We start from the raw sequence: 12,484 nt of genomic DNA, 5'->3' as shown, positions 1-12,484 counted from the left end.
TCCAGTGGGCCATCCTCTGCTTAGAGACGGCCTTACCCTTCTGCCAGCCTCCGTAACAGACAAAGAGCTGGTCTGAGGTCCTAAAGCTTTGTGTTCGGTCTACGTAGCATCTCAAGGCTCGGACGGGGCAGAGCTAGGCTAGGACTGGGTCTGCCTCCTCCGGAGGCAGCGCTTGCAGGCTCACCACCTGATCCCTGAAGGGAGTAGTGGGAACCTTGTGCACATAGCCGGGCCGGGCCTCAGGATTACCTAGGAGTCGGCCGGCCCAAACTCTAGGCACGAATTGCCGACCGAAAATGCATGCAGGTCTCCTACCCTCTTAATGGAGGCCAGTGCAAGCAGGAGCAGTGTTTTCATTGAAAGAAACTTTAGCTCGACTGACTGCAAAGGCTCAAATGGGCCCTGCTGTAGTGTTTTAAGCACCAGAGACAGGTCCCAAGAGGGTATAGAGGAGGGCCGGGGAGGATTTAACCTTCTGGCCCCACTAAGGAACCTGATGACCAGATCATGCTTCCCTACTGACTTCCCTTCCACGGGGTGATGGTTAGCAGCAATCGCAGCGACATAGACTTTAAGGGTGGAGGGAGACAGCCTTCACTCCAGCCCTTGCTGCAAAAAGGAAAGCACAACCCTGATCAGGCATCTCCGGGGGTCTTCTCGGTGAGAAGAACACCACTCGACGAACAGGTTCCATTTCAAAGCGTAAGCGTGTCTCGTAGACGGTGCTCTTGTCGAAGTGATGGTGTCAGCTACCTCTTGGGGTAGGTCACCTAGAACCTCCGCATCCGTCCAGGGACCAGTCGCCAGACGGTGAGTGCCGCACTGCCTCCTGGTACCCAGGGACAGAGAAAACCACTCTCTCATCGAGATTTTCCAGATTCTCCACCCAGCCCTCCTCCGGGGAAGGGAGAGGTGCCTTCACCATCCCCCAAAGAGCAGCTTCCTCCCTCTCTGGGTCACCTGTCCCAGGGCCTCTTGCTCTTTCGCTCACCGCCAAGTTTGATGGGGGCCTGGACGGGTGGGGCGGCCTGCTTGCTGGAGGCTGCTGCGGATGCAGCGCGGGAGCAGGGGCAGACATAGGGGGCCATCCTCGGCAATGAGCAGGCTGGGGCACTTCGGCCAGCAGATGGGTGGAGCCAGCAGCTGCCTGCCGGGGCAGGGTCAAGCTCTCGACCGCGTCGCCGAAGAGACCGGTCTGGGGGACAGGGGCATTAAGGAACCGAACTTTGTCGGCATCCCTCATATCAACCAGACACAGCCAGAGATGGCGCTCCTGGACCACAAGTGTGGACATCGCATGACCCAGAGAACTCGCAGTGACCTTCGTCGCTCGGAACACAAGGTCAGTAGCGGTTCAGAGCTCTTTCAGAACTTCCGGATCATGACCACCCTCGTGCAAGTTCCTCAGTGCCTTGGCCTGATGAACCTGCAGTAACACTGTAGCGTGTAAGGTGGAGGCAGCTTCTCCACAGGCCGTATAAGCATCGCTAGTCAGGCCAGACGAGTACCTACAGACCCGGGAGGGGAGGCACGGTTCGCCCTGCCGGGTGGAGGAGTTTTTTGGACACAATTGCATCGCAACCGACCGCTCCACCGGGGGGACCCTTGTATACCCCCTAGCTGCACCACCATCGAGGGTGGTGAGGGAGGAGGAACCAGCAGGTCGGTTTCCGGCAGTAAAAGGTGCCGTCCATGACCTGGTGAGCTCCTCATGCACCTCCGGGAAAAAAGGCACTGAGGAGGGGCGCTGAGAACCAGTGCGAGCCACCCCGAGAAACCAGTCGTCCAACCTCGAGGGCCCGGGACGTGGTGGAGGTTTCCACTCGAGCCCTAACCTCTCGGCAGCCCGGGAAAGCATAGCCGACATCTCTGGATCCGATTCAGGCCTTGCCACTGCCCCAGAGGGTGGCAGCACAGCCGAATCTTCCTCTCCAGAGAGCTCTCCCTCCGATGCAGTGATCGACATCCGGTCATCGGGAGGAGCACCGAAGGATACTGCTGGTATGCTCTTTGAAGAGGGCCCAGCGTGTTCCTTTGGCAGCTAAACTGGTTGCGAAGCGCTAGAGGAGCGATGGTCCCCTGAGGGTTGGTTCCCTGTGGGGTTGCTGCCAGGACGAACACTAGATCGCGGCAGAGGCAACGGAGCTCCACCCCCCCTGGAGGAAACGGAGGCTGGCCCACAGCTCCGAGATGGTCATCTTCCCGCAATGGGAACATGACTCATCCACAAATGCCAACTCAGCGTGTTTAATGCCCAGACACGTGAGGCAGCGATCGTGACCATCACCCAGCGCCAGGTAACAACCGCATCCAGAAACACACGGGTGAAACGGCATCTTAAAAAAGACGATCCGTCGTCTTTACAAAGACGCGCCCGCTTATTGTACTTTTTTAGAGAAATTGGCTCTTTTAGGGAAATGCTCTTTTACGTACTGAGACACACAGGGGAAACGGCCGTTTGCAGCACGACAGGGGGTAGTGCAGCCTGAAGTGCGCAACCCACTCGACACAGGAACAACCACTGCTGAAGCGCCGTTCGCCAACACAAAAAGCTCCCGAGATCGTGCTAGACTCGTCAAACACAAAGCAGTTTGGTAGAAGCAGAATGATGTTGTCACTCGGCTCCGAAGCGAAAAGCTGGTATACGTTGCACCGGCTGCCTTTTTATGCTCACGCTGTGATCAGTGACACGGGTGAAACGGCATCTTAAAAAAGACGATCCGTCGTCTTTACAAAGACGCGCCCGCTTATTGTACTTTTTTAGAGAAATTGGCTCTTTTAGGGAAATGCTCTTTTACGTACTGAGACACACAGGGGAAACGGCCGTTTGCAGCACGACAGGGGGTAGTGCAGCCTGAAGTGCGCAACCCACTCGACACAGGAACAACCACTGCTGAAGCGCCGTTCGCCAACACAAAAAGCTCCCGAGATCGTGCTAGACTCGTCAAACACAAAGCAGTTTGGTAGAAGCAGAATGATGTTGTCACTCGGCTCCGAAGCGAAAAGCTGGTATACGTTGCACCGGCTGCCTTTTTATGCTCACGCTGTGATCAGTGGCAGCTGGATGCAATCATCGCATGCCAATGTGCATTGGCTCGTTTAGATTACACTCGAAGTGGATTGGTCTCTGTAAGCAAGATCCCAATTCGTCGGTCACCGACGTGACTCGGAGTGACCGACTGAAACGGAACCGCAGTTCCTTTGAATTTAGTGAATTAAATTCAACATGACGACAAATCATGTAAAGATTTTTTTCTTGATGCTCATTTTTTCGGTACTATTAATTCATTCAGAAATACATTTAAAATGCAGTTCATAAATAAAGTGACTTGAATGCAGCTCTTCTGTGATTAGAATGCTTTTCATTTCTGAATGGTTTTCACTCTGAAGTAGTTTGGCATAGTCTATTATTTCTTATAAAAAATTATTTTATCAAAACTGCTTGACTGTTTATTAATATTTGAAAAAAATAACATTATGGTTCAACCAACATGCAGTAACATGCAGGGGGGAAAACAATGTCGAAAATGTGTCAATAATGAAGAAGAAGTAGAAAAACTAACTTTTTAAAATTCTTTAAAAGAAAACCCCACTAGGTAGTTTGGCATGATCTAATATTAATAAGACAACTTTTATCTGCCAAATCAAAGTCATGTGGCGCAACACACAAAAAAAATATAAAACAGGAAATTATATATCATTACTATGTGCCAAGGTTAATAAGTCTCTAAAATATCAGATAATTTGATCTTTGGTTTTAAAAAAAGTCACGTGGTGTGACTCCCCAAATACATAGTGATATTCATAAATTAAAAATTAATGATATTTATATATCTTTATACACTTTTTACCTTGAAAAATAGACACTCTTATTTATGATTGACCCTCATTGACACTTTTGTTTATGTGTATTCAGGCTGTAAGCCCTGGTCCAATGCCATGGAAATCCTAGATGAGAAAGATGGAATGGACACTGAGCTGTTGGTTTATGCCATGACCCTTATTAACAAGGTACCCGGACAGTATTATGGTTCAGAAATGTCAGACACTTTTAGCACACTCTCAGTTACATGGTGTTATATATGAATTTACTCTAAAAAAATTAAATAAAAAGTTATATTATATTCTCATATATCTGTGGTGTTTCTGCAGACATTGGCTGTGCTTCCTGACCAGGACACGTTCTATGATGTGGTTGACAGTCTGGAGGAGCAGGGCATGGAGGCCGTGGCCAAGAAACACGTCAACAGGAAGGGCACAGATTTGGACCTAGTGGAACAGTTCAATATCTACGAGGTTAGCGTGTGCTCAGTTTGCTTTTCAATTAGACACCGTCTGAATGATCTTGTTCAAAACTGATGATACTGAGGTCTAAATTCACACCAAGTCCAATGCAATTGAACAATATGAAATTTAAAAATGTCAAATGTTTTTTTTGTTTTTTTTTACAAAAAAGTTGACAAAACATAGTCCTTGATTTGTAAAACTTTAACATAGATGTGATATTTGTTATTTGCTGTTAGTCTAATAATCATGTTTATCCATAGTCAGCCCTTCGTCATGAAGATGGTGATGATGAGACACAGCCTCCTCCATCCGGACACAAAAGTCGGCGTCGGGCCAGCGTAGGGGCCACTCCTGAGAGGCGGGGTTTGGAACGTCGCCGCAGCCGAAGACACTCGCTCCAAAATGGGAAAGGCCACACTTCTGCTCCTTCTTCCCCCTGCCACAGCCACATGCCCAACATCCTGCCCCTCAATGGCCAGAGGATAGACGATATCAGTGAAAGGTGAGAAAAGAGAAAGAGAGAAATAGAAGTTGACTTGAATAAATTATATTGTGTCTTCTACTACATTTAAAAGCAAGTGACAGAATCCTTTAAACAAGGATTTAACTGAAATTTCAGTTAAAATATCTTAAAAATTGTCGTCATGTAACTGGAAAACTATATATATATATACAGTATATATACTTAATTAATTGTTATATTTTATTTAATTATTAATGCAATGTATTACTATTATTACTTACCAAAGTTTTTAAATGTAAAATAGTTTTGTAATATAACTTTCCAGTCAAAATACAAAAAACAATATATATTTAATTAAAACCCAAATTGGTATGTGACTTGTTTTCAAATAATATACTCCATTGGCAGTGTTTTTATTTATTTATTTGGTTAGTTGTTTGTTTACTTGTTTCTTTATTTAATGTTAGACAGTGTATTATTTTAAAAAATTTTAAACAATTGACAAATAAATGTTTTATTTTGTACTTTTAGATATTTTTTTACTGGGCAACTAAACAATATACAGATTATGAAAATGTGAAAACAAAAATATGACACTTTCAATTGTTGTCTTGTGAAATCTATGAAAAAGTGAAAGTGAAAATCCTACACTAAACCATTTTTTTGCCCTCCCCTGACCACATATATTCGTTTTCAGCAACAAAACACTACGTGTAGTTCAGGATGTACTGATTTTTAAAGAACAGGAAGCAGTTTTATATTGGGTGTTCTATCATGATACTTTTCACATGAGAGTTTTTAAGTCCCAAAAGAAGATGGAGAATTTAATAATTCTCCGAGGGAGAGACTGGGAGCACTTGCTATTCTACAGACATTCATATTAATCATATGCACACGAGGGAGGCGGTGGGAACCTGTGAGGCTGAGAGGAAATAGGAAGTTACTGAAATATGGAGTTTCGAGCCATGCATAATTCTCAGGGCTGTAGCACTACATGAGGTACTCGATCTTGTTCTTGCATTTTTTGTTGTAAATTATAATCATACACTGAATCCGTATCCTTTGAATGTTTCAAAGGACAAAGGTGAAGGCATAGATATCCAAACTGGGAATCACAGTAGTATGTATGAAGCTAGTATAAAGCTTCATATGGTTTTTCTCTCATCCAGCAAGTCACTTGTAAGAAGGGACACGGTAAGGTCACGTCAGGCAGTGGAGAGAGAGAGAGAGTACAGGCCAGCTCAGCCGCTCTATGTTATGTTGGATGTATTCTGTGTCTCAAAGCAGATCTTACTATAGGTGATACTGAATTACGGTGCCCTGGAAAATTTACTCGCCAGTGTGTGAGATTAGTCATCGCATTTGAGTAATATAACTCACTGTGTGTCCTGTAATCAAGAGTAGAGATCTAATCAAGTTCACCAGTGTTTTAGCTGTATAAAATCTTTGTGAGAATAAAATATATAAGTTGAAATGCAAACAAGTAGAAAATAAATGTTTAAGCCTCAAATTAGTTCATAAACTAAAATTAATTTGTATAATATATAGAATTATATATATATAAATATATCTACATTTCTGATGTTCAAAAAAACTATTTTTAAGAAATTAATATCTTTATTTTGCATTAAATTGAAAAAAGTGACAGTAAAGAAGACTTATATTTCATATACATGCTGTTCTTTTTCACAAAAACATTAAGCAGCACATTATTAATTTTCAAAATTTATATTAATAAGAAATGTTTCCTGAGCACCAAATCAGCATATTAAAATGGTTTCTCAAGAATCATGTGACATTTGCAATCACATAAATAAATTTATAAATAAATTATATATATATATATATATATATATATATATATATATATATAAATCGTACTGACCCCAAAATTTTGGAACAAATTTTTTAGAACAAATCTGGTTATCTTGTAAAGTATATGTATATTTTAAAGATGCTTACATGTTTTTACTGGAAAGCGAGACCAAAACTGATTAAAATATTGATTAAAATATAGTAAAAGTTAGTTTTTTATATATATTAAAGAAAATAATTTTGATTTATAATATCTGTCATGATGTTTGTTATATTGGCCATAGTACTAATATATATTAGCAACCAAGATCTGTAAACTGTAACTACTAACAAAATTGTTTACCGTGAACTTGTGCCTGTCTGAAAGCTGCTCAGCACCTGCGGTCAGATATTGGCCAGAAAAGCAAGAATACTCCTGTCACTATCTCTTTATATCTCCCGTCACTTTCCTCCTTTTGTTGAGCTATACAGACTGCTTGTGCTTTTGATTATTGATGACAGAATCTGCTGTTAGTGATGGGCTTCATGGGTTATCTTTTCTTAGAGCGGTTTGGTTGACAGATAGTTGAATTCATCTCAGTCAGTCATCTGATCCTGACGTCTGTTAGCGAACCCACCACAGGAAATTAGAAGGACCTTTGAAGTGCGGTGTTTTCCATATTAGTAATAAATACCAGTCTACTGGGAGATGGAGAGAGAGGCCCTTGAGCAGTGAGGCACGGGACTTCTCCTCTTCCTCCTAAAGGTCTTAATCCTTTGCTGTGTTGACTGTTTTGTAACTCAGTGGGTCTCAACTGGTGGGTTGTGACCCAAAAATGGATTAGTTTTAGAAATGTTTTGACAAAGGGTAGGTATTTTTTTTAGCAATCAAGGAATTAATATTTTGACAGATTCAATACAAATGCAATTGCCAAATTATACATTTAAAACAATTTTTGCAAATAAATTACATTTCATAGTCTTTTTATTGGCAGTCTGGCAGCATAAATTCAATCCAATAATTGGATTGGAACTCCATATTAAACAACAATACTAAACAAAAATTTTTATTTAGAATGTAGGTAACATATTTAATTCATTAATATTTATAAAATATTACAAACTAAATAAAAGAAAAAGATTTGTGTCTTTAACTACAGTTCATGTTATATGAACAACCAGTCAGCAACAACACTGATTTATTTATGTGTGCTTGATTCATTAAACCGACTCATTAGAGTTAACCAATACATTGGTAACCTTACATATAAATAACCTGGCAATGCAAGTAAACTGTGTTTACAAGACTTAATTAACCCTTAAATTCATGAATGTTTCGCCAATCATTATTACATATTCGGGTCTTTAGCGACCCGGACCAATATATCCAGCACGGATGGATCTCTAACTTCTGTAATAGCAAAAAACTCTCTTGATATTTTAAGAACAATTACAGAAGCATATTTCGTTACCCTTTGAAACTTAAAAGGGTTCCATTTCGGCAGATGATTTTACCATCGCTGTCAATGTCAGAGCGCACTTCCACAGTACATTCAGCATCTGCCTCACATTCACAATCTCAGCCATATTCTCAAAACTACCGTTTTCAATGACTTCATATTCAATATTTTGATCACTGATAGCTTATTCACCACATCCAGTATCAAATGACTGTGACATTTATATTTCATTGCGTATATTAATTACTCTGCAGTAAAGCCATTCAAATCAGTTCAATTTTTGCTGATGATATTCGTTTGTTTTATGCCTGCGGCAATTATGAGTGAAACGTCACGTCATCATTGTGTATCAAACAGTGCCACCTTGAGGAAAAAAGATGCATTGCACATATTGAGTCATCAGATATGTAAATATAGTCGTGCAAGAAAAAATACTTACACATTTACATACTTCGGGTCTCTAGCGACCCTATACACTTTTTACAAAAAAGTAATCAGAAAACTGGCATTCTTTTATATTTTACTTTTTTCTTTCTTGTTATATTGTTTATAATTAATAGGATTGATAATTGAGGAATACTAAGAAAGTTGATATCTAACTTAAAAAAATTAAGGAGGGAGAGCGTAGAGAATGATGTCCCGGGTCGCTAAAGACCCGAGGTATGCATTTAAGGGTTAAAAAATCAGATTATTTGTGTATTCTACTCACTGTCTTATTAAGCATAATCTGTTTAAGAACGTACGTTTTGTTTCACTAAAAAGAATCAGCTCATAAAAGTCATTCGTTCAGCAATCAGACTACACTGGTCATGTTGTCTATTTTGGGCTATAGATTCATGCTGCTTTTATGTGCTCTCAGGTATTTCCTACTTCCCACTTCTGAAGCCGTAATTACAAGTTTGTCACGTTCAAGTGCTTTGTTGTCAGAAAGAATAGGAAACATAGACGACAGCAAGTTCATTCTTGCCTATTTTTTTTTGGGAAAGCCAAAACTGATATTTAGTCAATACCCATCAAATTTTGAAGTATAGCATCCCGTTTTCTGGCAACTATAGAAACATTACCCGCATTCACCGCTGACTACAAGAGAGGATATTTGTTACTTGTAGAATCTAGACAATCAGCTTGCTGATGATTCCATAATTTCGGTCAAATAATTGCTATTTTCATTGTGTAAAATAGATACAATATGTGTTTTACTTATCTGTAATGACAAGAGAAAGCAATATAGATGTTATGGGGAAAAAAAGGAAAAGGAAAAAAAAAACTTAACAGTCACTACAGCAATAATTCGCTCCTCCTCCGTGTTTTAGTTTACAGCTCAACTCAAAAACGAAGTATCAAAATTATGTCTCGAGTTTCCCAGTCATAAATACAAATTGAAAGGCCAGGAAGAGGCTAGGAAATTCATATTTATGATTATTCCGAGAGCGCTTTGAAGGCAGCATAATTCGCAATGGTTTCCTCCATATTGTACTGGTGTGACATTAAGTTTGACCAAGTAACATAACATAACTTTTCCTAAAGGTTTTGTATTGTGGTTACCTGTGTCATATTGTTTGCCGTCAGAGCATGTGGTTCTTGTCCTTTCCTTTCATTTCTGGTCTTCCTTTCCTTTCTTTGCTCATCCCTCCTTACAACCCTCAATCCCTCCTTTTTGCCACAGAGATGAGGAAGAGGAGGAGACGAATGAGGAGCTTCAGAAAACAGAGCTCTCTAGACAGGCATCCGAAAGGTATTTCAGCGGGATAGGATTTCAGGGTATAGAGTCTTAGAGCTAGAAACCAGATTGTAGATTCTTATCCGTGTTCTGATGCTATCTCTTTCCCTGACTTGACTAACATAAATGTTTCCCAACATATCATGGTGTTCACCATCATTTACTAGATCTTCTGCTGTTATTCTGTTGTTCGTAGTTGGATGCCATCCACAGTAGATGAAGCTTCTAGCTTGTGTTTGCCTTTAAAGTGCATGGTCAACTTCATTCCCAATGCGGCTGATACAGACAATGAGGAATACCTCCGGGACAGGTCTGGGGTTAAGGTTATCCGCAAGGCCCCAGTATCCTCCCCTCCTTTTACCCCAGATTTTGGCCCTCCGATATCACCCAGACTGTCTTCTTGGGCTTCAGTCAGGTCCTTGGGGGCCCTCTCGTCCCAGGGTTCCTCTGTCACCTCCTCAGCATCCACCTCCTCAAGCGAAGACCCCCTGTCCCCTGTCCTTCCTCTTCTCTCTTCCACCCTTCTTCCTACTTGCCCAGTAGATTTGGACGAGGTGTCTGTGGGCACTCCGCAGGGTCGAGACCCAGACAAGCACTGCAGGTAGTGCAGATAGATGCAGTAGATTCTCGCCACTCACAGAACAATTCCATGCTTGTGCAGGTGGGCTCTGTTCCAAATTAATAAGCTGCCTAAGTAGACAGCATAGTTAGGGATCATAGGCAATGATTCTGTGTTCCTGACACAAAAGATGTTGTGTTATCAATGTGATGAACTATGAAACTCTATTGGAATCAGGTGTTTGAAGTGTAGTTCACATGAGGAGTGCTACTTTTGGGGTGTGTGTGAGTGTGTAGAGTTGCTGCCTATGTAAAGTGTTTCAAGTCGAGTTCTATTAGGTTCCTGTCTTAAAAGAGAGACACCTATTTAGACAGTAAAGTTTGGAATAGAGCCATTTAAAGTTGCATGTCAAATTCAGAGAATGACTTTCACTCCCACATACTGTATGTCAAGCTATGAGATCCCTGAGAGATGAACTTAGAAAATCCATGTCTGATTTTATTGATTCAACTCTCACAAACACTATGACCACAGTATTTGTGGAACTTTCATCCTCTAGTAGGAAGGAAGTGTGGCATGGGATTCGCTTCATCTCTGGATCTCCTGTGAATGGCGAGGGTTTATTGTTTTGCCTGTTCCATCAAGCCCACCTCTGAAAAGAGCCAGACCCTCACCTAGTGGATCATCACCCTATCCCTTTATACCTGCTTCCAAGAGAACACTGTAAAACATCCTGTATCTTCCAAAAATTGCACCCTCATAAAAAGTGCTACGCTTGCTGTGTCTTAACTTATGGTCATGTACAATATGTGGCTTATTCTGTCTTATATGTCAAATCCTCAGACCAATAAAAGAAGAAATGGATACCAGTATGATCAGAGCCTGATAAATCATTATACACTATGGGCTTTATGTTGCTTACTTGATATTTGATGGAATGCAAAAAGACAGATCGTTTTATAAACAAAAGTCTTTTTTCCCTTGAACCAGCCACTGTAGTGCAAGACACTCCCTAAAGGATGCTAACTTTTACTGACATTTACAGCTCATCTGCCTTTAATTGGTGCATTGTACCACTACAGAGCCAAGAGAAGCCTGTAAATTAAGTCACATATAAAAGGGCAATTGTATTTCACCCTGGACAGTGCCTGTAGAGCCAACATTTCATGAGAATAAAGCTGAAAATGCTTTGCAATGTCATGTGCATGTTTGCTTGACATTAAGACTGTGGCAGCTTGAGGAACCCATCTGGATTATAAAGTGGATCAAAGACAGTTCTTTTTTTAGTCTGCTGACTCTATGCAAATGTGGACTCTTTAATATTTAAAAACCTAATTACACAGCAGTCGGAAGCTAACGGCACAGTACGCTATTAAAGTCATCATGAAATCGTCTCAGGTTACTTATGTAACCATGGTTCCCTGAGTAGGGAACGAGACACTGCGTCCTCTAGGGGGAATGCCTAGTCGTGACCCGTGTCTGAAGCATACATTGAAAAAACACCAACTCGTTGGCCGGCGACAGCCATGACGTCACTACCAAACATCCAGCTCTCAACGGAGAGGGGGCTCAACCTACAGCATGTTCCAATGGTGGAACAGCTAGCAGTTATTGAGCTGAGGGAGCAACACACCTAGTTCTCAGTCGAGAAGGGGGCTCGACCTACATCATGTTCCAATGCTGGAATGGCTAGCAGTAGTTTACCTTGGCTGAGGGAGCACAAACCCAGCTCTCAACGAGAGGGGGCTCGACCTGCAGCATGATTGTAAAATCAGAAGGGTAAGCATACTGCAAGCTAGCCAAACACTCAGCGCATCAGGGAGGCAGAGGAAGGGCCTAATTCACCTGATGCTGCTGGTTCCAGGTGCTCTGGAGAAACAGAGAACTCAAACTTCTCACGTGAGAGGAGAACTTCGAATTCAGAGGAATAACGTTGCTCATTCCAGGTAACACTTTGATAAAGGGGAGCACTGGTCAATACTACCACGAGGACAGCCCATGGAGCGAGGAATCCAACTCCTTAGAGAGGATTAATGCTCGAAAGAAAACACCATACTCACAATAACCCTCAATGGTGAGGGGAGCGATGCTTCCAGAGTATGTCGACAGAGACACACTAGTTGAGTGGAGCCCAAAGTACCGGGGTCTAACCAACTCCGAGAAAGGGAACGAGATCAAAAATGCGTAACCCTTACCATACA

At 41.9% G+C, this 12,484-nt stretch overlaps 1 protein-coding gene across 1 annotated transcript in view; it reads left to right on the top strand.

The window, feature by feature from the left end:
- LOC107581616 (FH1/FH2 domain-containing protein 3-like) overlaps nucleotides 1–12,484 on the top strand; it is a 191,749-nt gene that overhangs the window by 149,659 nt on the left and 29,606 nt on the right. The window contains exons 8-11 of the mRNA XM_016267244.1: nucleotides 3,917–4,011; nucleotides 4,153–4,296; nucleotides 4,548–4,789; nucleotides 9,671–9,739. Of these exons, the coding sequence (XP_016122730.1) occupies nucleotides 3,917–4,011; nucleotides 4,153–4,296; nucleotides 4,548–4,789; nucleotides 9,671–9,739 (550 nt within the window). The remainder of the gene's footprint in view (nucleotides 1–3,916; nucleotides 4,012–4,152; nucleotides 4,297–4,547; nucleotides 4,790–9,670; nucleotides 9,740–12,484) is intronic.

The sequence above is a fragment of the Sinocyclocheilus grahami genome, unplaced genomic scaffold, assembly GCF_001515645.1.
Source record: "Sinocyclocheilus grahami isolate Dianchi unplaced genomic scaffold, SAMN03320097.WGS_v1.1 scaffold36.1, whole genome shotgun sequence".
Taxonomy (NCBI): Eukaryota; Metazoa; Chordata; class Actinopteri; order Cypriniformes; family Cyprinidae; genus Sinocyclocheilus; species Sinocyclocheilus grahami.
This window is presented reverse-complemented; position numbering and strand designations above follow the sequence as displayed.